Below are 27,012 nucleotides of genomic sequence, written 5' to 3' on the forward strand. Positions count from 1 at the left end.
TCACATTACTGGAGTCCATATCATCAACAACCCTATCCTACCTTTCATCAGGGTTTGCCAGCTGACACTCAGCGTGGTAGTGTCACATCAAATGGCTGTTAGCTGAGGTAGAGAATGGGCAGAGTGAGCTCACCAAAGGCTGTGTGATGGGATCTGAGCCAGGCTAATGTGAGGGGAAAAGTGGCAGGAACACACGCAGCCCCTAGGCATGGTGTAAGTGAGCTTCACAAGCACGTGGCCTTTAATGTGGTAGTGGTTGTTCACCAGTATTGATTTTGAGCATTTATTTTTAAGACTTCAGTGTGTTAGGAATCACTACATGTTGGAGGACATTGGTATTTCCACAGAGTTCCAGCATACACAGTTCTTCTTGTGGTGCTTACTGCAGAGTACTGGTGATTTATTTGCTGTTTATTCCCAGCTGCAGAACTGAGTATACATTGAATAATAATGAAGCTCCAGTTTACTCTTCTGTGAAAAAAGGAGGGAGTTATACAGTGAGGTGAACAACATTGGACAGAGAGAAAACCAAGACCAGTGCAGGTGATGAAGGTGTTAGCAAATTGTCTACTTTATTGACAAAGAACATAAGTTATCCACGTCTATATTTAGTCCAAATGGGCAACTTCAACCATAATAATCCTTAAAGGTCTCTTCCAACCCAAAACTTTCTATGATTCTGTGGTAATTTCTGTCTGATGTGAATGTGCAGTCTAACTTAATTTGTGCCACAGACTGTCTCAGAAGTGCTTGATGGATATCCGCTAGGCAACAGGAATAGATTAGGTGCAAAACACACGTGTCCTGTACTACAGTCCCCTTGCAGGAAGGAGGTCACAGGAGCAAAGAGGAGATGTGCTCAGAATGAGAAAGGTGACAACCGGCACTCTCCTCAATCAAAATTGTAGTCTTCCTAAAGAAAATTATGTGGAATTTGTTGTAGAACTGTAAATATCAAACAGAATACTTACCAATTTCTGTCATTTTCTGTAGGTTACTTTTGAAAGAGAATTGATTCGAAATAAAATTCTGTCGAAGAAAAATATAATCGATCTCAATAGATGTCATCCCTATGAAAGCATATGGGAATTGTTCAATGATTGTGGATTTCAGATTATAGACAACTTATAGCCTGTAGATACTTCTACACTGGAGTCTGATCATACTGTTCTGTAAAATATGTATTCCCTTTCTTATAGTAGTAAATGTAAATAATAATAATAACAGTAATAATATAATGATTTCAAAAATAAAAACCGATGAGCGCATGCTTAATATCTTACTGCAGTCTGTGGTCAAGAGCTGGAAATACACCCGTCTAACATATCTTTACTCCGTTGGCTCTACAGCATTCCACATAGGAGTATTTAACATCTTTCTAAGTAATTTCCAAATACCAGCTAATCAACTTCCTCGATACTCAATAATTAGCTCATTTAATTATATATCTTCCAGTTTATTAACCTAATAGTGTTATGCATTGCTATAATAATCTTATTTTAGTTCTCCCTTGGTCTTGCAGCAGCAATTTCTGCATCTTTGCTTTATCTCCACTTCCAAATCTGGAAAGTAACTACACCAAGTCCATGCACAGAGAAGATCTCCATTGTTCTCAGAAAACTCAGTCTGCCTGTTGCAGAGAGGGAGAGTGTCTCGGAGTCGATTGCTCTGTTGCTCACAAGCAAGATATGGGGAGACAACAGCAAAGTCACTGTGAGCTTCTTGGCTCTTTCTGCTCCCTCTTTTTTTCTCCCCTACTTTCATCCTGAGAGGATGAGGCTACCCATTGGCTTTTTCCATCTCATTGGTGGCTATGTAGGTCCTTAAATAAAGCTTCTCCCTGAAGTGAGCCCAAGGTTTTCTAGAGGGATACTGTTTGTATGCTGTCTCAAGATTGGTTCCAGCTGAAATTGTAGTAATGAAAAAAATCAAATCTTGTTTCCTGGCCATGCTTACCAGAGGACTGTTGTTTTGTTCCCTCTTCTGCTGATTTCTCCTACATGTGATAACAGCACAACGTCAGGAAGGAGTCTGTAACAACCCCTTACCCTAGCCCTTCTGTAAAAGGTGTGTGCAGTAGCCAGTGTTGGTCTATATGGAATGTAATGACGAGGGATGTCTGTAGCCCTTGGTCTTTCTACCTTGCCCTTGTCTCACTGTCTCTTCTTCCTCATTCTGGTTCTTTCTTTTGTGTGCTTCTAGGTAGCTGTCTCAACATTTGCATTGCTGTGGTGGAATGATCCCTATTGGTTCTACCTTACATGTTCTGATGGGCTAGGATAGATTGTGTTCAGGTACCTGATTGTACATGGCTTTGCTGTCTAGGCTGGCCCACTTAACGTGTAGATATTCATTATTTTTGTTCTCACGGGAGCTCTTTGTCATTCTTTTTTCCAGGGGTCAGGAACCAGCATCTGTTTAAATGTACTAAATGCAGGACAAAGATAGGATCTAGTTCAGAGATTTTGTGACATTTATCTGATGATATTATGTCAAGCTTCATAATTCCAGATAGGCACTTAAGCTCTTCTTTTTATTTGCTGGCATATAAAAGCAGTACAGATTGCTGTTCATGCCTGGCCTTCATGCTGCACATAAAATTACAAACATAAAGTAGCAGAGTTCAAACCTTGCATGCTTGTGTGTTTCTTCAGGCAGATGGGGTAGATGGCCTCATGGGGACAATTAAAGAATAAAGTAATAAGGAAAAATGTCAAGCAGAAGGGAAAAGTATTATGCAGAACATTTCATGCAGTGATTCTGGTTACCCCAGCATTAAAAATCAACTGTATAAACACATACCCACAAAATCCTTAAGCAGATTTGTATATTTATAATTTATAAACATGTATTTTCTTTGGACAGAAGCTATAAGGAGCCAAGACGAACATGTCTTCTAGTGTTTACAGTAAAAGATGCTGGAGAAGCCAAGCACAATAAATATTTTAGTTCCATAATCTGGCTATTTACAAGGAATATGACTACCTGCCAAATCTATTTGATGTTATAAAGATTGTGGCATACATAGAGATTTTTTGCATCATCTTAAACATTTAAAGGTTTAAAAGTATAGCAAACCTATTTGTTGCTATAGACTGGCAAATCTGGGATGAAATGTTACTATGAGTTGGTTTTGTCAGTGTCACTGCAGCTCATGAAAGCTCATTAAAAGAAGGATTTGCACATCACTTTCCCCAGGGATGAGCAGCAGACCCTTTTAAAAGCAATAGTCACAGAATATTTTCTCTAAATGCTGTAACTGAGAGTAGCATTGTATGTGCTAAATAGAGACAGTAAAGACTTCCAGGAAGAACTGAACTGACTCTTAAATTTCAGTAAAAAAAAAAAAGAACAACAGCAGAGGAACGTTTGGGTGCCCAGTTATACTCTAACTGAAATGGATTGAAAAATTCTTACAGACTTCAATGAAAAGGTATTAATGCGGAATAAAATTTTCCTGGGTATCTATCCATAAATATAAATCTTGATAACATGTAGGACCAGTGGTGTGTTGAAAGTTGCACGTTCTGAAAGGCTGGCATAGGTACACGCTTATTTGTCTGTTGCATGAGCATGATCTATAATATTATTAGGTGAAAAATTACACTACTGTCTCTTATTGCTTTGAGCCAGGTTAGTAACATATATAATATTTTTAGCAAGAGTTTGCATGTGCTCTAATATTTTTTATTATGCTCTTTGTTGTTTTGGTTAATAGATGCTAATACATTTATGTAGGAGATAGTGAATAAAGAAGTATCTCAGTGATTCTTCATCGAGTCTTAATAGCCTGATTAGAGCTATCAACTCAGTTCCAGGAAAATGTGCTCTCCAGCTTACATTCTGTTGTTTGGCTACCCTGAGGAGAAGCTCCTAGGGGAGCACACTGTTCAAACGTGCTGAACTACTGCAGAGAATAGGTAGCATAAAAGAGAAATAGGAGAACCATTAACCACTGAAAATAAATGCACTTCTTATCTGGTGCTCTAATGTCCTATATATTACACACTAAAAGCCGTATCACTTGACACTTGAGTCAGTATTTCTTAATCTTAAATGCTAATGTAACATATGTTGGTTCTCGAGAATAAATCCCTTTTTTATTGCAAAAGTTAACAAAATTTCCTGATTTTTATTGGACAATTCCTACGAAATCTTTCATCAGAAAGAGGCAGCAACTGATATATTATCCACCACTGTAGGCACCCGCTGTAGGTTGGAGTCTCTGGATGAACTGGTGGAAAGATGACTCATCTGTGATTGCTGTCTTTGCTTAATTTTTACTTTTTTGCTAATCATGTCACTTCCTCTCTTTTTCTCTTCCCACTTTAGAGCCTATTGTCCTTTCCTAAAAACATTTCTCTCTTTACTCTATTGTGTTTCCATTCACCTTCAAATGTACTATTGATCAGTGTATTGCCTGGCAAAATTCATGTATGCATGTTGGCTGGTGTATCGTGAGGGCTGGACTGCTTGTGCTTCAGTGTGGGGCAAAGAGAAGAAACAAGTCCTGGTAAACAGCAATCATTCCCCTGATCCTTAACTCATCTGGTGTCTGTGTTAAGGTGTAACTGAATAGCGGAAATGAGTGTGCATCGTTCAGTCAACTGCTGTCTGCTTATCTTACAAGAAAATCTGCAAAGGGTAAAGAGAAAAATTGAGTTGGGGTTTTCTCTGTCACCTTCTGAAACAAATTTTTGCACTGCTAGCTTGAGGCATAGAATGATAGAATGTTTTGAGTTCAAAGGGACCTTGAAGATCATTTAATTCCAACCCCCCCTGCCATGGGCAGGGACACGTCCCACCAGACCAGGCTGCTCAAGGCCCCATCCAAGCAGACCTTGAACACCTCCAAGGATGGGGCATCCACAGTTTCCCTGGGCAAAGTGTGGCAGTGCCTCACTACTCTCATAGTGAAGAATTTCCTTCTTATGTCTAGTCTGAATCTGCCTTTCGCCACTTTATACCCATTGCCTCTAGTCCTATCACCACAAGCCTTTGTAAACAGTCCCTCCCCGGCTTTCTTGTAGCCCCTTCAGGTACTGGAAGGTCTCCTCAGAGCCTTCTCTTCTCCAGGTTGAACAACCCCAACTCTCTCAGCCTGTCCTCACATGGGAGGTGCTCCAGCCCTCTCATCATCCTTGTAGCCCTCCTCTGGACCCGTTCCAACAGCCCCATCTCATTCTTATGTTGAGGATTCCAGAACTGGACACAATACTCCAGGTGGGGTCTCACAAGAGAGGAATAGAGGGGCAGAATCACCTCCCTTGACCTGTTGGCCACGCTTCTTTTGATGCAGCCCAGGATACCGTTGGCCTTCTGGGCTGTGAGCGCACATTGCCGGCTCATGTCGAGCTTCTCATCAACCAGCACTCCCAAGTCTTTCTCTGCAGGGCTGCTCTCAACCACATCACCCCCATCCTGTATTGAAATTGGGGATTGCCCTGGCCCAGGTGTAGGACCTTACGCTTGGCCTTGTTGAACCTCACGAGGTTCATGCAGGCCCACTTCTCCAGCTTGTTCAAGTCTCTCTGGATGACATCCCATGCTTTTGGTGTGACAACTGCACCGCTCAGCTTGCTGTCATCTGCAAACTGGTTGAGGGTGCACTCAATCTCGCTGTCTGTATCATTGATGAAGATATTAAACAGCACCGGTCCCAGTACAGATCCGTGAGGGACACCATTTGTTATGGATCTCCAACTGGACATAGAACTGTTGACCACTACTCTCTGAATACAACCAACCAACCAATTTCTTATCCACCAACCAGTCTACCCATCCAATCCAGATCTCTCCAATCTAGAGAGAAAGATGTTAGGGACTGTGTCAAAGACTTTACAGAAGTCCAGATAGATCACATCCATTGGTTTTCCTGTGTCCACTGCTGTGGTTACACCATCATAGAAAGCATGCTGCCTTACACTCAATATTGCTGTATTTAGGGCTTAAATTGCCATCAGCTTTGAGGTGGTAGTGACCAACACTTGAAAGGGATGAATTGCTTGAGGCTGGAGTTAATCTACGTTTTTATCCCACGTGTATATGCATTCATCTTCCAGTCTAATGTCTACAGTCTTATTTGTATGTTGTGTCCTTTTTTTCTGCTAAAGTAATCTAAAAAACCAGACCACTCATATTCAGCACTATAAAAGCAACTATCCGAGAGAAAACAGGTGGCTTGTTCTTGGAGCTTTGAGGAGATGTGTAAACTGTGTCAGAGCTGCGCTGCTGACTTCTAAAGGCAGGGTGCCAATGTAAAGCAAAGAAAAGCATTTCAGGATTTTTGCAAAAGCTTTTAGTGTGTTTCCCTACAGCAGCTTGCAAGTCTGCAATCCTTTTCCAATTCTTTACAAGCACTCTGTGCTCTCTTGTTCATATGAATTTTTGTCCTTCATATTAGATGAAAATAATGTGAAATTAGCACAGAGCTTTTTGTGGTGAGCCTTGTTTTCTAGATACTTCAGTAGTAGATCATACCTCATGAAAATACCAGACTTTGAAAAGTACAAGCAGTAGGCAGTTTCCTAGTAGTTCTGTGTAACTACGCTTCAGAGCATCTGTCTCACTGTGCCTTAGCTACTACAGCTAATGCCCTTGGGAATACAAGAGTTTCACAGAAGCGTTCTTTAATTTATGTTTCTAACTTCTTGTCAATTAAAAATGATCTCGCATACGAGGACTGGAGTGAATACTGTTAAGTGTTATGGTAGGTTCCTTAAAATTTTGCCCGGTGTTAGGAGTATTACAGTAGGAATAGGAGGAAAAAATGCAATGTTTTCTGTTTCAGCTACTGTATGTGTCTGTTTCTTCCTCCTAGAAGACACGGTGGGATGTGTGGCGTGGTTCCTCCTTGTATGTGGGTGTTGCACTGGAAATTCTCATTCAGAAATCATTATTCCTGCAGGTGTTTTAGCGATGGCCAAGTATGTGTTAGCAGCTTTGGAGATGAGTCATCCCTGAGGATTTTCTTTTGGCTTTTATGCAAATACAAAGTGCTTTTCATAGCTAAGGCTGTTATCTATCATGAAGTTGGAGTTTTTAGAAGCAGGGCTAATTATCAATTTATTCGCAGAAAAAAAAAGCTGACATTTCCAGCATGGATGTTACAATGCTGACCACTGCAGAAGAAACGTAGCGCGGCTGTTTGCCAAATCTCATAGCTCAATTCTGTAGCTGTTTTCCAAAGCTTGTGGTACAAATGCCTTCAGCTCTTGCACGGTTGCCACAGTTTTCATCTGATTGAACTGCTGTGGACAACTAACAAAGGAATATATTTGAATGAAACTCAAATTAAATACTCTTATTTTGACATACTTGCTTTCTTTGATAACTAGTGCTAAGCATTTCTTTTTTTCAGGGTCAGAATGAAAATAAAGACACAATCCAGAAAAGCTAAACAAAGCTGTTTCGGCAGCCCACTCTGGAATATTATGCAGTTGGGTATCTTTTTCAAAGAGGAGCCACAATTATTCCTTGCATAAATATTTAGATAGTTGCATATGCTGAGAAACAAAGACTATTCTAGATGTAAAATTGGGCGGGATGTCCCTCTAGAATATCACATTACACGTGGTTTAGGTTTTTTAAATAACATAACAGCTGTAAAACAGTACACAGTTTGTTCCAAAAAAAAGGGCTTATAACATTAATCCTGAACTTCACCCTTTCTGTTGGCACTTGATTTCCTGATGCTTTTCAAGGGAAAATCTCTCAAATTACTTCTGGGTTTCCCTTTAGAAGTCTTGTGTCCAGATGTTGTCTGTCTACCTTTGCATCCCTGAATCATTATTTTTGGTGCACTGTAATTCTGTCAGAACAGTGTCTTTGCAAGCAATATTGCATTCACTATCTAGGATGAACAATGACTATGAATATTAAGAAGCAAATGTATGTTGCAGTTTTTGCATGTCCTTTCCTAATGATTTCTTTTTAATTACAGAGCAAAGAGATTGCATTTCAGCTTCATGAAGACTTAATGAAAGTTCTTAACGAGCTTTACACAGTAAGTACAGTTACTTACTTAGCTTATTCCATATCGGACTTTTTCTGTAAGCTTTAAGTGTCCTTTTATCTAACAAGTTATGCCCCAGTGGGGATGCTAATTTTTGTCTTTTTACACAAGTCTAAACTGTCTCCTTTGGAAAAACTGCTCACTTGGTTACAATACATAATGCTTTCAGGATTACTCTTTATTTTCAACCCTTTTTCCCCCCAGACTATGCTAAGCCAGTTTATTATAAGTTTTCTTGATTGTTAAGGAGGCATTTCTACTCGGAGCTTACCAGAGCAAAGCTTCTTCCTTTTCTGCCTTGTTTTAGTCCATGCTGCCATCTGTTTGGTTTGACTCATGGACTACAGCCAGTAAAAATCAGTCGATATTAGCCAATGTGCCCTCCCTTCTCCTCGATTGGGATAAATAAGTAATGAAAAGAAAAACAGAAAAATAGAGGGTTGTGTCGGCTTTCCACACCATTCAGAGAGGTTAAGAGAAAAATAATATAAGCATTCTGGTAAGCTGCTGCTAACACATTAGAAAATCTGAGAGAAGGTAGATCTGAGTTTCTTTTCCTCTTTGAAACTCATCTACGCAACCTGTTGCTAGAGGATGAGATTTTATCTCCCTAGAAAACATTTCCCAAAACATTTTTTCGGGAATATCTTCTGACAAAGAACAAAGCAAGAATTTCTCTGTGTTTTAAACGTAGCTGTACAATGAAGAGGAGTTGGCGACATCCACCTCTTACAAAAGTCTATTGATTCCTGGTGGTTGAGAAAGTTGTACAATTAAATTCTCCCGTCTGTCTGGAAGAAGGGAAACATCTATGCTCCAGTACCCTTCGTAACAATCTCTAGGCTGCTACCTTGCCTCTCGTCAAGATTTGGGGTCCAAGAAAATCAAAACCACAATAATTTGTACCAAGAAACAATTGGTGATTTTAAGGAAAGTTAGGAAGATATCAGAGACCAGGTCCCCTCAGCGAGAGATTCATTCAAAAATTACTTTTGTGGGTCTTGTCTTTTTCTTTTGACTTAGGTAAGATTGTGCACTCATTAGTGGATGTGTTGAAGAATATTTGAACTCAAGAACAACTTAGGAGGCAGAAAGAAGTTCCAAAGAAATTTAGACCTGTCTTACTGTCTTGGTTCTTTCGGATTTTTGGGGGGTTGTGGTTTTTTTTCCCTGAAATCGCCAGTGATTTTGTAGAGTACGATACTCCAAAACCTTGTTAGCTCAGGCCTGTTGTAATCAGTGAAGTATGCTGGGATCAGCTTCTGCAAAGCAGTGATAGCCACAGACAATTCACACAGCTGCAGGGGATCAGCGGCTCTAGGAGCCATTGCACAAGTAGGGGCTTCACTGGTGAGTAAGCCCTGAAAATAGAGCCTTGTCTCAATTAATCAGTTGCATAACTCCATTGCCTGATGAGGTACAGGATTAGTTCCCATGCTTCCAGGGTAGGAAAACAGTGAAGCATGTGATTAAATACTTTACTGAATTACTGGTGAAAATGTTCCAGGCTGAATGTTGGTATTTTCATTCTTTCACTTCACACTAGTGCTGTATCTTTCCACTGAGGGCTACAGATTAATTCAGCTACTAACTTCCACATTATGGCTTCCAGTGAATCCTAATTCCAGAATATAAGATTTTTGTAAAATAGGAAGTTTTTTTATGTTAGTAGAATGGACATGTTGCTGCGGGATGGTTTCTTGGGATGAAATTTACTTCACCTAATTTTCAAGCATCTGCAATGTTGGTACAGATACCTTAGGCTTGCCGTCTGGGTTGCAATTATAGTCGCGGGATATCTACTATGGGGAGATCAAACCCCCTTTGATCAGGTGCAAGCATCTGCTTCAGCTGAAATGATCTACACTGTTAGCTCCATTGTCCAGCTTTTCATTCATTGCAAAGGAATTGGTCAGCTGTGGATGCCCATATTTAGCGAGATACAACCCAGGCTTAGTAAAGTGACAATATGGTGCAGAATAGCATCAGTTCCACTGATAGCATCTTTAAAATGGTCATCAGCATATCTGTGTGATGTATGTGCTTGTGTACATAAAGGTAGAAAGATACCCAGACACATAGAAACATTGTGCGGAGGTTTTTAATTCCATGTGACATCTGCTGTTTACAGGATAAGATCACAGTGGCCTTATCAAAAGACGTATCTGCAGTTTTAAAATCTGGGAGGTATATTTCTCCGTCACTTATGAAATAACTCCTCTTCCTCTTTGCCTCATGATGCATAGAAAGGAAAAAATAATAAGACTTACTATTGTGAGATAAATCTTTGTGTCCTAAAGAAAGTGAATTAATCGCAAGTCAGTGAATACTATACTAATATTGAAGTCTCTCTCTATGACTCAGTTCTTGGCTTTTTTAAAGTAGTGATAAGTTCACTGTTAAATTGTGAAATCTTATTGAAATTTAAATACCTCTAGAGCCTTTGAGTGAGGACAAAGTATCAGAGCTTTTGATGAGCTGAGAGTGTGTATGAAGAAGGGTTTAATAATCTGTTTACTTCTTATCATTATTCCTTAACTTAGAAGAAAGATTTGTAAATTAAGGTCACCCTCCAGAGATAAAAAAGAAACAGTTGTGTGTAAAAGCGTATTGAAGAGAACGAGAGAAGAGAATTAAAATCACTAAAAGCTCAAATAGTAAGAAGTGTTTGTGCTGAGGCACAGGTGGTATAGTCAGTGTAAAGAAATTGCATGTTTTATTCAGTATTCCTTTAGCTTCTCAGATGAGGGTTGGGTTCCTTAGGCAGATCTGTTGAGGCACACACAGTGGTTTTAAAGTTCACAGTAACTCTTCTGAGAAAACATCTTGTTCTGTTCAGTGACGAAGTTTAAGATGTTACTTCCTTGGATTTCCATAATGTTATGAGATGAGGGTCTGGATTAAATGCTTATTTCAAACCAAAATGACAAAGAGGCTGTACTTGCCCAGCATGCCAGCTGGACCTGATCTGTCACCATACCTGCTTTCAGACTTTTCGAGCACCAGGTATCTCAAACCCAGTTTATCTAGAATGATCCAGAATAAATGCAATGTTTAAAAGAATTGCTACTGATTTGGTCCAAATATTTTTAATGCGTAAGTTCTAACACAGCCTACTAAGTATCAGAATAACAAGTGACTTTTCTTCGAGTGACAGTGCTGAATCAGGTGTAGTAGCCTTCTGTATCATAGTGTGAGCCTCATGAGGTTCAACAAGGCCAAGCGCAAGGTCCTACATCTGGGCCGGGGCAATCCCCAATTTCAGTACGGGATGTGGGATGATGTGGTTGAGAGCAGCCCTGCAGAGAAGGACTTTGGAGTGCTGGTTGATGAGAAGCTCGACATGAGCCGGCAACGTGCGCTCACAGCCCAGAAGGCCAACGGTATCCTGGGCTACATCAAAAGAAGCGTGGCCAGCAGGGTGAGGGAGCTGATTCTGCCCCTCTGTTCCTCTCTTGTGAGACCCCACCTGGAGTATTGTGTCCAGTTCTGGAATCCTCAACATAAGAACGATATGGAGCTGTTGGAACTGGTCCAGAGGAGGGCTACAAGGATGATGAGAGGGTTGGAGCACCTCCCATGTGAGGACAGGCTGAGAGAGTTGGGGTTGTTCAACCTGCAAAAGAGAAGGCTCTGAGGAGACCTTATAGTGACCTTCCAGTACCTGAAGGGTCTATAAGAAAGCTGGGGAGGGACTTTTTCCAAGGGAATGTAGTGATAGTACTAGGGGAAATAGCTATAAACTGGAGAGGGGCAGATTTAGACTAGACGTAAGGAGAAATTTCTTCACTATGAGAGTGGTGAGGCACTAACCTAGGTTGCGCAGGGAAGTTGTGGCTGCCCCATCCCTGGAGGCGTTCAAAGCCTGGTTGGATGGGGCCTTGGGCAGTCTGGTCTGGTGGGATTTCCCTGCCCATGGCAAGGGATTTGAACTGGATGATCTTTAAGGTCCCTTCCAACCAAAACTATTCTATGATTCAATGATTCTATGATCATAGAAGGTACCAGGAAAAAAAGTACGTCTGAAAATCTAGTCTTACCCTTAAACTCAGAAAGTCCTTTTTCACCTGTTCATAGGGCCACATCTGAACCTGTTGTAGTGGGAAAGTTATGTCCACTGGTTTTGACATTTCTTAGCTCAAACAAATCAATAAGCAGTGCAGTACATTTTGCAAAAAAAAAAGAAAATGCTCTAGGAGAAGAAAATAAGAAGTCACTGAGGAATTGAAGAGCCATGCCACCTTCCACTAAGAGTGAGTTATGAAGATATTCCATTAGAAAAACTTTCTGCTCAGAGATAGTTTTTAACTTGTGAAAGTTTAAACCTCTGCCTTTTGAGAGAAAGAGACTAGAAAACATTTGGGCTTTTTACTTAATGTGGAAGAGCTCAGAACTGCAATGAAATGTCATTTCATTTGATGCCTCATTTGCAGTTTGGAGTATTAAATACCTACTGTTCTTCAGAAATGCATACTAGTAAGAGACCTTTCTCCTTGCTTACACTTCATGTAATTAATTCCTTTTCCTGTTTTCATTACTAGTAATTATAATGGATATAGGAGATTTGTACCAGAGGGCTTCGTTTACTCCCTGAGAGTAGTTTAGCTTGTGTTGACTTTGTCTTGTGTCATCCTTATTAAAATTACAAGTCATGTACGTGAATATTGAAAAAATAAGAACAGAAGCAGGTGAAATAAGGCTTCAGAAGTTGTTCTAAGAACCTGTAAGCAAAGCAGGCTTATTTTCGGGAATAATCAGAATTTTTTAAGGGAAACTTCTTCATTTTCTCTCTCTTTTATGCAGAGAAGGTTTTCTTACACATTATGTCACATATTTCTATGTAGTCTACATGTTACATTGTTAGGGAAAATGCATTTTAAGACTCTGTGTTTTCAATTTTCAGTATTTTATGCCCTGGTTGTTAAATTATGACTCAAAACACCATGCCAAAAACAATTGAGTAGCTAAGCTTCAGTCTGTATCTTTGCAAGTTCAGTAAATTGTGAGTAGTGAGTACTTTTAATTATGCATGGCTTCTCCCTGGCTGTGCCAGCCAGTCAGTATTTTAAGGTCTGTAGCATCCCAGCTGTTGCGTTCCGCTCTTACTCCTCTCCCTGTTACACTTTCAGCCAATGTTGATCAGTAATTAGTCCCATGTTTTACATAAGCATATAAGCTGTTGAAACTAGAGCAAGGCGTACCTTTTGAGTAAGTAGTGCTGGGAAACAGAGGAGCCCAGGTAGTTGTGCAGGGTCACAGAGTGGAGGTTGCTTCCTGACAATTGCAGGAAAAAAGGTCGGTCAAACTCAAAACTGTAGGAGGTTTAAGTTGGGTTTTTTTGTGAACTGAGGGGTTTAAAAACCTTATGACACGTTGATTAAAAGAGGCAACAGAGTATTGATTTTACAATAGATCATCTTTGCAACAGAGACAGTTCCCCAGTTAAACTGCTCTTCCATTTCTCTGGAAAGCTAAAATATCTTGTATTATCAGATCAAATACTGGAATATGACAGTGACATCTGAGTGATCGGAAATGGTAGGAAACAGAAGAGAGGCAGAGTATTTTCTTGCAATGGAGGGCAGTCTCCACTAGAGTTATTTAGGAGTGAAAGCATATTCATAAATTACCTCTGAAGGAGTCAGGAGGGGATCAGTGATATGTCAAGTTTACTAAAAATACAGAGGTGTTCTGGTAATAACGGTGAGGGTGAGTGGTAGAGAAAAGTGATGCACATCATAAGAATAAATCTTCATGTCTCCCACTTGGCTTTCCAAATTACTCCTATTGTCATCATGCTCTTCACGAGCAATACAAATGTAAGGCTTTCAGAAAAATGAAAAAGTAGGAACAGTCCAAAGCAAGCAATTTAATATTAAATAAGACAGACTACTGTGCTGCTTGCATTTTTCATTGTTTTATCTCTTTGAAAATCATGGCTGTTTAATTTCTCAAAGTAGTTGCTGACAGATTTTCTTTTTTGCTTGTTGAAATAACACAGAATCTGGATTCTCTATAGAAAATTAAGTCAAATTTACTATAGCACACCAGAGATCTGATAAGGTAAAATAAGGAATTCTGTATTGTTAGTAATATATCAGTGACATTTCCTGGAGCCACATCAGAGGTTGGTTTGGAAGTGAACAGGATACTGAAAACATCTAAAACTGAACCTAGTTAGCTGCTAAAAGGCCACTTATTTAGTAAAACTGGCATAAGATTTTACTTATTTTGGGGGGAAAGTACTAGCTAACCTCATTTAATGACTGCCTTGCAACTCCACCTTTTGATAAGAGCTCATGACTTAGCAGAGGCAATTCAGAAACAATTTAAGCACAGTAATTGCAAGAGGGGTGAACTACTGTTCTGTTAAATTCCTATTTCCTGAGAAATGCTATTAAAAATACCATAATTTTGCAGTTTTGATATAAAAAGTAAAGCACACGGTAATGCATGGTAATTCTAATATGTTTTAACTGTGTAACATTCAGTCTTAGTACTTGGATTAAGTTTCAAAAAAGTAAGTATGATGTAGAAAAGGAAAGCCAGCACCTCGCTACAGGAACATTCCTCTCTTGTAGCCTACAGAAGTACAGCACTAATTACTTTCTCATTGATGGATTTGTCCAGATAACAGTTGTGGGTTTAAATAAAATAATTATCTAAGGATTTACTCTACTGTGTCCTTCCCAGTGATAAGTGCTGTCTTCTGCCCTAAGCCTACTTGCTGAGCTCTTATGAATGATGCTGAAAATTTGGCACACAAAATAAGACGTTTATATCACTAAGTGAGCAGTCTGTCACCTACAAGCGGGAGAGTACATAGTTTGGGTAGCATAAGAGTTTGCATCTGCTTGTAGTCTCGCCTAGTGATCTGACAGAAATCTGTTTTCTATCATTGGATCTACAGAATAAACCTGCTAAATCAATAGGAGATAAAATCACCCTTTAATTTTTAGAAAGGGACTAGTATACATTTAACAATGCTTGTTCACTGCAGGAGAGAAGTGCAGCATATGTCATGATGACAGTTCAGCATCTGCAAAATTACAACCTTGATCTCTCTTTTCAGTGCGTATTTGATGGCTGATCAATAAGCACTTTGGGGTCTAATTAAAGTCAGTTCAGTGATAGATACTTTTACAGTGTAGTCTATCAATTCAACAGTTTGGCGGATATTTGAGAAGTGGTATTGCTTATTTCATCGGATTATTTCTTATTTGAATAACAGATCTATGCATCCCAGAACTCTTCATACAGTAGGTCTATTTACAAGGGTTACACAAGGCTGTTACTGTCTTCTACAGTATGTAACAGCCTTTTTAAAACTCCAGGGCAAAAAGATGGGATAATGTTAAGGGACAGAGTCATATATGCAACACGGCATGCAAATGCTAAGTTAATTTGTTGAGGAAGCATGCACCAAAATGCTTGGAAGCCAGCTCCCTAGATGGTTCCCATTTATTTTCCAAATGTGTCTGTCTAATGCTTTCTCAAGTTAAGTTTGGCTGCTGTAATATCAGCTCTTAAAAAACGTTGAGAAATTATTGAAAAGGCTGGAACTGTCAGCTTTCCCCAGAGGCTTATAAAATAATGATGTCACTAGTGCATGAGATGAGCAGTGCTATCAGCATAACAAACTGGACAGAAGTCAAATGCACAGGCTGATCAATGCTCTGTACATAGTCTGTATTGATTTCTAAGCCAGTGTGGCTTGGATAGGACAGACTCTTGACTGTTGTCTATCTCTGAGTTTACTGCCAAAAGGAAGGCTTCTTATTCAATTTTAGTTTTCTTAAGAATCATTGGTACTAATAACTTGTTCTTAGTTTATTGCGAGAACGTGGATTTCAAGTAGATACCTTAGTTCACCATAAAAACAATGAGGTCCATGCTGTTCTCACAAAAAACTTGACTTTTGATCGGTGTAGAGTGAAACCCTGGATTTGGTAGCAGGTGCTTTAAGCAGGCAGTGAGAGGAAGAAGTACTCTTCAGCGATGTGAGGTTAGCAGAGTCAGTGTGCGGGCAGCTGGGCCTCTTGCCGAAAGCCGGTAGTGATGCACTTGTACTCCTTCACTCAACGAGGAGGCACATGAAAATGTCACAGCCGTTGCAGAAGAACATTTATTCCTAGTCCACTAGGCTACAAGGCACTCAGGAAAAATACTTTAAAAACTTCAGTGCTTACTGATTTTTACCAAGCAGAACAAATCCTTGCTTCAGCATCTTAAGTCAGATCCTTTGAGATGTGCTGTTTGGAAACTCTGAGCTATTATTATTGTTCTGTCTTTGCAGGCAGAAATACTGAGAGAATACAAAAGAAAATAACTTTCCTAGGTGGTAAGACACATAAGTTAGCTTTGTTCCACCAACTAAAAAGCCTCTGGAGCCGACGCACAACGAAAGGTGAAAAATAAAAGCAAACGCTTGTAACTGCTGTAAAGAAGCACTCAAAAAAATGAGTAAAAAGTCCAAAGAGAAGGGCACAACCTTGTTTTTAATTTCCTTTTCCCATCATTTTTAATAGAGCCATATAACATTCTATGCTTCTTAGCGTTTTTTTTGCAAATCATTTATGTAAGAAATGCATTTCTTCTCATTTCAGTAATTCTTTCCATGTAGCTATAGGAGTTACACTCTCAAGGTACAGATTATTGACAACTTTAGAAATGCCTTTGGTAACAGTGCAGGATATAGGGAGCTGAATGTGCCATGTGGTCAAGTTGGGAACTGTGCAGATCTCTACTCTGCAGGCTTGCCTTCTCTCCTCAGCTTGGCTTGTTTCATCTTCATTTTTTTAACTCATCCCTGTAGACAGTGAGCTGCTGGGACAGCGGCTGTTCCCAGCGCATGTAGGCAGTGCTTGGGCAGGGAGCTCTGCGCTCTGTTTGGGCTTAGGAGCAGGACTGTGATATAAAATAGCAGAAGCAGCAATAACGCTAAGCACTGCTCCGGGCAGTTTGGGTTTGTTGTTTTTTTTTTTTAGAGAGAGCTTTAAACATATGTTTTTAAAAATAAAAACAAGGTCACTTTGATGGGCATCTCCAGTTGTTTTACCTTACTACAGGAAGTCAGTGAAGAGTTACCTGTTTCATTTTTAATACCACTGCTATTTCAGTTGTATTAGTGACATGGCATCAGTATTAAATAGTGGTGTACACAGTTATGATGTATAACATGCATAACATACACAGTTATGCAAAAATGCAGCTCTCTAAAAGCTTCTTTCTTTCTGTCGCATGAGTCTTTAATTGTGCACCCGTCCACCCATTGCCTGACATAACGTGCAGTTGGTTTGTGTCAATCCACACTAAGCCATGCTGCAGCAAATTTGCACTGTCTAATTTAACCATCCCCAGTGTTGATGCCTCTTAGGCTGGACTAACTACTAGGTTACTTCAAGTACTTCTCTTGCTAGGGAGTATTTCAGTATTTCTCCAAACTAGTCTGTCTCCTCCATGGGTCGCATAAAGCTCTGCTGAAGGAGGAACAGCCGAGTTGACTCATCCTTGGCTGTGTCCTTCAGAGGAGATATGAGTGGCCTGCATGGCCCCAGCCTGAAGATAACACCTCTGGAGAGAGCACTCTGGCACCCTGTGAAGAAGAGAAGAGGCTGCTGACTGCCTGAGGATGCCTTCATGCTTTTTTCCTTGCTTGAAAATTAAGATAACAAAAAAAAAAAAAAAAAAAAAAAACCGAAACAAATAAACAAAAAGCTAAAAAAAAAAGGCTGGGAAAGGTATAAAGAGGCTTTCTGAGATGGAGGTGGGCAGAGACAGCCTTCCCCATCAGAGGTGGGTCATTCATGATTGCTTGCTGCCCACTCACAGCACTCAAGCTGAGGGTTTTCTTGCTTGAAGGCAACCATCTAGCTGGCTGAGGATGTGCTCTAAGACCAGAGCTTCCCATTGCCTCTGCTTTCTTCCCCTTTCTGCAGTGCTGAAGGGTTCCTCCTGCTTTCAAGCAGTGAATGACCACAGCTGAGCTGTTATCTATCTGCTTCTTCAGTGCCAAGTTATGACACTGACATAGATTTAGGGGTTTTGCTCATTATTTTGTGTTTTCATTCAACGACAGGAATCCTGATGTTTAATAAGAAGGATTTTACTCTTTCCTATCAGAGCAATGGAAAAATAAATCCCCAGAAAAATTTCTTCATGTCTTTAGACTGGAATATTTGCTAGCTTACTGCCCCATTGCCTACCAAAACATTTCTGCAATGCAAAGCCCTTCTGAGCAGAAATGAGGCAGGATGAGAGATGGTCTCATGCTTACATTACAACTAGTTCTCCCTCACTTTTCTCTTTATTCATAGTGCTTGGTGAAGCGCTCTGAAGATTTAGAATTTTAGATATATAAATACCTGTTTCTTTAAGGTGAACAGTGGTAGTTTGGGCATCGTCCAAAGGCCTCGTTGAAAGTCAGGCATATTGACAATGCCAGTGGGCTCACAGTATCCTACTGGGATACTCTTAAATACATCAGAAAAGAAAAATGCAACCAGAAATCCTCAGTCTCTGTTGGCAAAGAAACTTACCCAAGGTTCATGTTTATAAGAGAACATTTTATTCAAATACCTTGTGATTTTCCTGTAGATATCTTTGTATTTTTATTCTCTCCTAACTCTCTTTTGACTCTTGTCTTTTGCAGGTCATGAAAACGTACCACATGTATCATGCAGAGAGCATCAGTGCAGAAAGCAAACTAAAGGAGGCAGAGAAGCAAGAAGAAAAACAAATTGGGAGGTCAGGAGATCCTGTTTTTCATATTCGACTAGAAGAAAGGCACCAGAGACGGAGCTCTGTGAAAAAGATTGAAAAAATGAAGGAAAAAGTAAGTAATCCTTTTATTTAGCTTCGTTTGAAGTAAATTCGGTACATTTCTGCCGTTCTTTAGCATGATATTAGATAGAGAAGTCCAGCTGGGAAATAAAATCAAACAAGGTGCACATAATAAACTAGCGGTGGGTTGTAGATAACTTGACTTAGTTGCAGTTCAGAGAGGGGAATTTTTTATTGCTGGTATAATTCTTACTGTATGGTTTGTCACTTTTGAAGCAAAATTCTAAGTTATCGCTTTGTATTATATTTGTTATATGTGTAATATGTTGGCAACTAAGATCCTTTCTTAATAATAGGAATGTGTGTTGAGATTGTTACTATTTTTGCTACATTCCAAAGATGAAGTAATTCCAATGCACTAATGTACAGTCTTTTTCCTAGCGTCAAGCAAAATATTCTGAAAACAAGCTGAAATCTATTAAGGCCCGTAATGAGTACCTGCTCACCCTTGAAGCAACCAATGCTTCTGTTTTCAAGTATTATATTCATGACCTTTCAGATTTAATCGATGTAAGTATTGACACATTTGGTTTTATGTTTATTCTGTCAGGAATAATATTTTTTCTTTTCATTTTCAAAGAGTATACATTAGTCAAATGGGTTGCCTACACTGCGCTTATCATTTACAATATGGTATAGTATAATCAGGAGATTTTCCTTTCAGCTTTATATTTCACAAAATAAAGTGCATTCCTTTAAAGTTAGAACATTATTTTTTCTCCCCATGTGGTAAGAGAAACTATGACAGGATAACACAAAAAAGGTAGACATTTCCATTAAAAAGATTTCTGGGGTACAAATATTTCTTACAAGGTAAGCTCCTATAAGCGGGCATTTTATAATGGTAATTAACTCAAAAGAAGGCATTTCCTTCATGTCTACAAAATCATTTAGTTTCATTCAGTCATTGAATCAAATGTACACTGCTTCTTATTCTTATTTCATATAGTTTGCAGAACAGACACAATCCTGTACTCTATACTGCCAACAAAATTGTTACTGATTTTCATTAAGCTATTCCTGTGAGAACATCCTAGGAAAATAAGGTTGTACCTTCATGTTGACTTGTATTAGCATTTAGTCTCCAGAACCTGTGTTATTGACATATTTAGATGATATGGAGGGATGATCCCAAACTCGATCATGTCTCTCTCTTTTTGCAAACTGACCGTATATTTGATAAAGAAAATTTGAAGGTAGCAAACACAAGCTCAATAATATTCATTCACTAGCAATGTAGTGTTAAATTTAAGTCAGTGGGTACATCTCTGTGGCCCATATGAAATGTTAAAATATTTGAATATGCCTTCTACTGCAACAATAGCATTTGTTATTTACAAAAGTAAATGACATTCACATACTGTCATTTCTGGTGGGATGTTTATCACAAAGATAAGTCAGCTAAGCGCTAGTTTGGACTATAGTATAAATTAATGCAACATTTGACAAGGGATTTCTCATTTCTACTGTCTGGAGAAGCAAAGCTTGATCGAGAAGCAGAAAAATGCCTTGACATGAACAGACTAAAATAGCTGCATATATGTATTTTATTGTATGTTTTCTAAATACTGAGTCATTTTTCTTTAACATGTCTGTTTTCCTGTAATTTACAGAATATTACCTGATTTTATTATAACCTTTCCTTTTCCCTTTCAACTTTTTTCTGTTCGAAGGGTTTTGCTCCTTTTTTTTTTCCTTGCTTCTTTCTTGTAAGAGATGTTGTATTTTCAGTATTTCTTGCTATCTCTGTCTCAACATCTCTTTTCTTCCTCTTTCTTACTCACTATTGCATGTCTTCTCTCTTCTGATTTCTTCTGGTTTATTCTGCCATATATTGTCCCTAATACACAACCATGCACCTTCACATCCTGCTGCACCCACCTAGCCTGCCCAGGCAGAGAAAATGTTTATCAGGATCCTGGTAGATAGATGATCAGGTCAGAAAACTAAGGACAAACAGCATAACTGCTAGGATACCACCCAAGAGAGAAGCTGTCCTTACCTAATGGATGATTTTGCTGGTACTGCTTAAAGAATGATGGATTTTTGGCTTCTAGTTAGGGCATGTCTGATAAATGTGAACTTTGTGAGTTTTTTTCTGGCGGCTGGATGGAAGAAAGGTCTATTTCCTTCTGTTCCCAACAACCTCACCCCTTCAGAGGTTGGAGAGAGGCTGTTTTTGTCTTCTCTCCTGCTTTCTGGTTTGGAGCTCAGATTTCCCAGTGAATGTCTCCAGTGTGTGTTTCTACTTAGTCAAAACTTTCTCAGGTTGAAAGATGTACCTGATTTTTACCCATTTCATCGATGTCCATGGAGGTTGCTGTAGCAGTGAAAGATGAGGGGAGGAATCACAGGCCTGGAGCTTCGCAAAGAATTGCAAGGAGAAGCAAAGTGAAGCTCTCTCTGCATATATTTACAAAGACTAAACTGTTTAGGTTACTGTTTGAGGAGATATTTACACAACCATGAAGACTAAAGCTTTCTAACTGCTACTTTTTAATAGAAATATACATTCTACAATGTTTAGTAATTCACGAAAAATATACAAGCCATGGACCAACGTAAACAATAACATTCTTTTAGCAAAAGGGCTTCAGAAATTACTGTTCCCTAAGGAATTTAAATGGAAAGTCTAGCTGCCCTTTGCATCACTGTTTTGTAAGAGTAGGCTAGAAACACGTGCAACAAGAATTTGCTTCAGAGCAAATTTAATTTGATTGTGAGCTTGTTTAAATGAAGTGTCTTTCAGACATTTGTATTTAATCTGAATATGCTGTGAAAGCATTGGTATCTAGACAGAGTGTTTACTACTTGACAAAGGAAACACTTTTTGTAAATGCAAGAGTCTTGGCAAGATTTTGGGGTTATATCATTGGAATGTGAGACATGCTGCCCACTGGCCATATGTTGCAACAATCCGCGCTGTCTCGTTTTGTAAATCTATTAATGTCTTGGTATGATTCAGAGTTTTCAGAGCAGTAATGGTGATTTCATTTTTTGCCATCTTTACTCTGTCCCCATCTGCCTGCCTTTCCATGCTTGCTTGAACTCTCTCTTTGCCTGTACAGAAGGAGATTACTTCTCCTCTATGTCTGAATTCCCATTAACGTGGAAAGGATTTAGAGCTCCTTGAACTGTTGGTGTCGCCTATAAATGACAGTGAATGTTTGCCTACATTATTGAAAAATATGTCTGATAAAAATGGAATAAATACATGAAGGAATGCAGTGAACTGTTCAATATAATATTTTTTGTAAGAAGATACAGGAGAACTGTGGGATTTTTTTTACATAAACAATTACAGTTTTTTCTTTTGATTGCCACTGCATTTTCCATTTGAGAGACTCATGTGGAAAATCCTAACTTGCAGTTCCTCAGCTGAACTCAGTCTGAACTGTTCAACTCATTCATTTCATTAACAAAGCTCAGGGCTTCTGACGTAAAATGATGATGTGTTGTTCATCTTAAGCTCTTGTCATAAAAGCAAGATAAAAATATTGCTGGAGTCTTAGCTGGATGTTTTAATGCTTTTAGTGAGCTGATTGGGACCAAACTTTGCAAAGAAGATTTGATAAGCACAGTATATTTCTGTGCTCTGCATACTGTACCAGAGGAATTTGAATTTTCTGTTAAATATTTCTTCTCTGCTGGTGTAGTAGAATCTAGTTCAAGAGGAGGACAGGGTTAGTTTTTTATTTATTTGCGTCTTTGTCTTTAGCCAAATTAAATAAGCTTTATCTAGTGTGCAGATTTCTTCTAAGATTGTGGATTTCAGAGAAGCAACAGAATACACCACTTTGCTAATCTGACTGTTAGTACCAACATTTGTCCATATGGCGCATACTCATTTACTTGAAGATTTCCATGTAATTGAGTTTATTAGATTTATTTGAGTGTAAGGGGAATGTAGGGACTGTTTTCAGACTTACTGTGCACTCATATGATCTCAAGATAAATGCTAGGAAATAGTGATCAAAACAATTTGACTGTCTGATCTGCTGCTGGAATAAATAAAATATTCATGTGTTGGTCTTTCTTAGAGTGGAGTTTCTGAATCTAATTGCAGTCTGCATGCTTCAGATGGTTAGAAAGTTAGGGAACATTTAGCTATTATGACCTTAATTTATTCTGTAAAGGTTCTTTGTTAATCATTCATAGAAGCAAGTTTAAAACTAGGCTGGAGTGTGTGGAGCTCACAATCTTTATTACATAAGTTCTCATAAATATGATACGTACAGCCAGATCCCTTTGATTCAAATGTTGATGTCTGTGTAACAGGATGATTAGAAAGTAACTTATTCAGAGGTTAAAGCTTTTTTAAATTAATTTCTCTCTCCATTGGCATTAGAATTTTATTATTATTCCTGAAATGAAATGAAGAGCAGCTTGGTTTTTTTGATTGAAGCTCTGTGCTAAGCACTGCAGTTTGTTTTGTTCAAGTCTAAATATACTCCGGGGTGCTATAAAGACAGTAAATGCTCTTGAGACTGCTTCAGATTTAATTCCAAATAAGAATAAAATGCAAATTACAAAATTAATTTTTCGCACATCCCAAATGCATCACTCTTCTCCCTCCACTTGGCCCAACCAAAAGTCTTTATGAATCCAGAAATGCAATAAAACTTACAGTCTGTGACTTTGTTCTCTCATCTCTCATCTTCATGTCTTGCTGCACCAACTGACATCTCATCTCTTTCTAGCCCGTAGATGAATAACAGATCTCATTAGCCATCCAGGCTGGAGTCTTGGTGTGCTGATTAGTGAACTTCCAAGATTCGTGTTTGGTTTTGCTAACTCTGTGCTTGCTCACCTGAACTTTACAAGTCTTTCTACAAATCACACACATATGTGTGTGTCTATGTGTATACATATGTACTTCCTTGGAGCACCAGAAAGGGTGGTGATTTTTTTCCAAGCCTAGTCAGATGGGGTTTGGTGAGGGCAGCATTTTCGTGTCAGTACCTTAAATTTTTAGTCTTAGTAATAAAAAATACCTGAAGTGCTGCGTCCAATATAGACAGCTCTCTTTCTAAATCATCACGAGTACTAGCAGATTAAAACAGTACTCTTCTTTCTGAGTAGCCATGAGCTGATATTGTGACAGAGCCATTTCCCAGTAAAAATTATCTTTGTCTCCAGATTTTGGAGAAGGTAACCTATGGTCTGGCAGAAGTAGGAGTCATGATTTATTGAGTGTTTATTTATTTTGCTTTTAAAAAATAACTTCACTCATACAAATTCTATTTTTACTTAAATCATTGAAGCAAAATTCCAAATTCAGACATTTTTAATTCCATTCAAAGACTGGTGATATTAGTTCAGGTGCTGGATTTAGTTCTTGTTTGTTCTGCTGGCATTGGCAGAAAATGCCTTAGTCTGGTAGAATATTCTGCTTCGCTTGAAGAATTCTTTTTGTTTGCTAAGAGGCCATATTTGGTACCCTCTTCAGCTGTCATCATCTGCAAAAGATGGCCATGATGATAGGTGCTGAGTAGATGAAGGGTTAAATGATAAAGTTCCTGGTACTGTCACAGCATAAAGGCTGCAGTCTTGTATTCCAGCTTGCAAAGAAGCTGCCTCAGAAACACACACAACTCTAACTTTAAATCAATAAGCTTTCTATTAATACTCAGATTAATCCTCTCGAGCCAAACTTCAGGCTCAAGATGCTTGTAGTTTTATAACACATGACCATGCTAAACCTGGCATTGCCCTCTATTTCTCTTTTCCTCTCAGTTTAATCTTCCATAAGGTCTCTCTGAAACTAATGCACATGAAATAAAACAGCTGTCCTGATCCACTTTCTTATCAGCACTTTTAGTCTGTCTTTTTCATCCAAGATCGTGAATTAAATATGAGATCTGATTTGACACAGAACAAGTGAAAAACACCAAGAGACAATTCCTTTTAGAGACTATTTTTTAGGCTGAAGATCTTTGAAATATAGATGTGCTTTAGTATAAAAGTTGAGTGGCTGTTTTAGTAAGGGTAACACAAGTTTCTATTCTATGAATGCAAAAGAGAGAGGCTGACCTATGTGTGTTTGATTGAACATGACATCTTTTTTCTGTTTTCTTTAAATGGTCCAACAACTCGGTTTTGGGTAGTCACTGTGCCATCTGCACTAACTACCCATAGTACTCACTAAGATTCTTCTTCTCTCCATTTTCAAATAAGTCAGAGGAAAAGGAAGGGAACAGGATCCCATGAATCATAAGGGCTTGTTACAGCTGTGAGGGTGATATGCGTAGAAACATAGTCTGCAGTGGACTCAATTCAGATTGCTTCTTTACCCATCTACGTCGCTTTACTTGTGAATCCTGGGTGGTTTTAAACTGTGGGTGGGCATCCAGGGTGAGTGGCTGGGGACTGAGGAATGCCCTGAAGCAGCGTGCTCCCTGACTTCTCTAACCAGGCATTCACCTTTGACTGGCACAAATCTCACCTAAAACTGCACCAAAAAATATCCAACATTTCCCATCATACAGGGCGCCCTGTATGACGGGAAATGTTGGATATTTTTATCTGCTGCTAACTGTATCCGCAACATATATTTGGCCAGTTTCACCCTGGGCTGTGTCAAGCCTAAAAGCTCTGTTTGAATGAAGAACTTTGCTTTGTATGCAACTGTTAGCAGACTGATGGGCTGCTGTTGAGGTGACAGAGAGGTTTGCAGTACTCCTGCCATTACATGGAAGCTTACTGAGGAGAAGCTGAGGATATTGTTTACTGAGGGTAGGAAATTAAGGAAGCAAACACTTGAGACACTACTGCTGTGACGTTTTAAAAAATATATTCAGCTCTTCCTCTAAAAGATTAACCAGTCATGAATAATGCAAACCTGTGATGTTTAAAAAGAGCAAACACAACTTTATGTTCTACCAATTAGGTTTCAATTATATTCCAGTGTTATTCTCACCCCTAGAAAACAAGACATAAATTATGACTTTCCGCATTTAGTAGAATGATGGACATTGCTGGCTCTGCCTGAATATGGGAAATAAGGTGTTTACAGTAAATACATTTTCACCATCAGGGAAAGGATGTTAAACCAATTTTGTTGCATCAAAAAGCATCTCTAGATAGGTCACTAATGCAATAGGCAGTTGTAGGGGTTTTTTATTTGGGTACAAACATGGTGAGCAGGAATTGTTTCATTTTCAGCATGGTTCAGCATTGACTTAGATGGTGGAGTTATATCAGGATGGGTTTAAATAGATTGAGGCTTATATATGACAATAATGCTGAAAAGCCCATTTGTGTGTGGAGTCCCAGACCTTTTCTATGTAAATGCAGTAACTGAGTATCTATATCTGATATGCACATGCAAAAAAAATGCAAAAATATTGCCATACTTGTACACTTGATCTCTTTTCTAAAACTGTCCTTTAATCTTTGCAAATAAATAGTTACTGTCTTGACCTCAGTACTGTATTTTAATTTACAAGATGTTTTGTAAATTACTTTGAAGGCAGAAGAATTTCAGGACAGAATAGATTAGTAATAATTTGTGGCTTGGGGTATTGGAAGGGTGTTCCTCCTTTTTGATTTATTTTCTTTAACCTTTATTGTGGTTTTAGTGTTGCGATCTTGGATACCATGCTAGTCTGAACAGAGCCCTAAGAACGTACCTTTCTGCAGAGTATAACCTTGAAACCTCCAGGCATGAGGGCTTAGACATCATTGAAAATGCAGTTGACAGCTTGGAGCCACGGAGTGACAAGCAGAGATTCATGGAGATGTACCCTACCGCTTTTTGTCCACCAATGAAATTTGAATTCCAGTCTCATATGGGTGATGAGGTCTGTATACTAACAAGTATCCTCACAGTGACTGTTTCTGTTTGTATATATCAAGGTAGAGAATTTGTCTTCTTTTACAAAGAGTTTGGTAAAAGCTGTTATTGCTACCCAAAAGCAAGTGGATTTTGCAGAAGTGGCAGCACCATTCTGAACTTCGTCAGACTTCTCAAGTGAAAACTGTTGTATTTTACTATATTTTGTATTACTTATAATTACACTGCTATAGATTTCTTGACCAACTTGTACCTGGCCCAGCACTGTTGTAAGCAGCAGCCTGATGTCTTTGCTACTGGCTTCACATATAATAGAGCTTGTGGGTACTATTTGAGAGCAGCTGCAGAGATGCTTCAAATT

General features: G+C 38.9%; 1 protein-coding gene across 2 annotated transcripts in view; it reads left to right on the forward strand.

Moving 5' to 3' along the window:
- The window catches only part of SRGAP1 (SLIT-ROBO Rho GTPase activating protein 1), a 144,292-nt gene that overhangs the window by 75,438 nt on the left and 41,842 nt on the right, over positions 1 to 27,012 (forward strand). For both annotated transcript variants that reach the window (XM_054056865.1, XM_054056870.1), the window contains exons 4-7: positions 7,943 to 8,005; positions 18,666 to 18,848; positions 19,238 to 19,366; positions 26,437 to 26,658. In XM_054056865.1, coding sequence (XP_053912840.1) covers positions 7,943 to 8,005; positions 18,666 to 18,848; positions 19,238 to 19,366; positions 26,437 to 26,658 — 597 coding nt within the window. The remainder of the gene's footprint in view (positions 1 to 7,942; positions 8,006 to 18,665; positions 18,849 to 19,237; positions 19,367 to 26,436; positions 26,659 to 27,012) is intronic.

Source organism: Cuculus canorus, chromosome 1 (genome assembly GCF_017976375.1).
Source record: "Cuculus canorus isolate bCucCan1 chromosome 1, bCucCan1.pri, whole genome shotgun sequence".
NCBI lineage: Eukaryota > Metazoa > Chordata > Aves > Cuculiformes > Cuculidae > Cuculus > Cuculus canorus.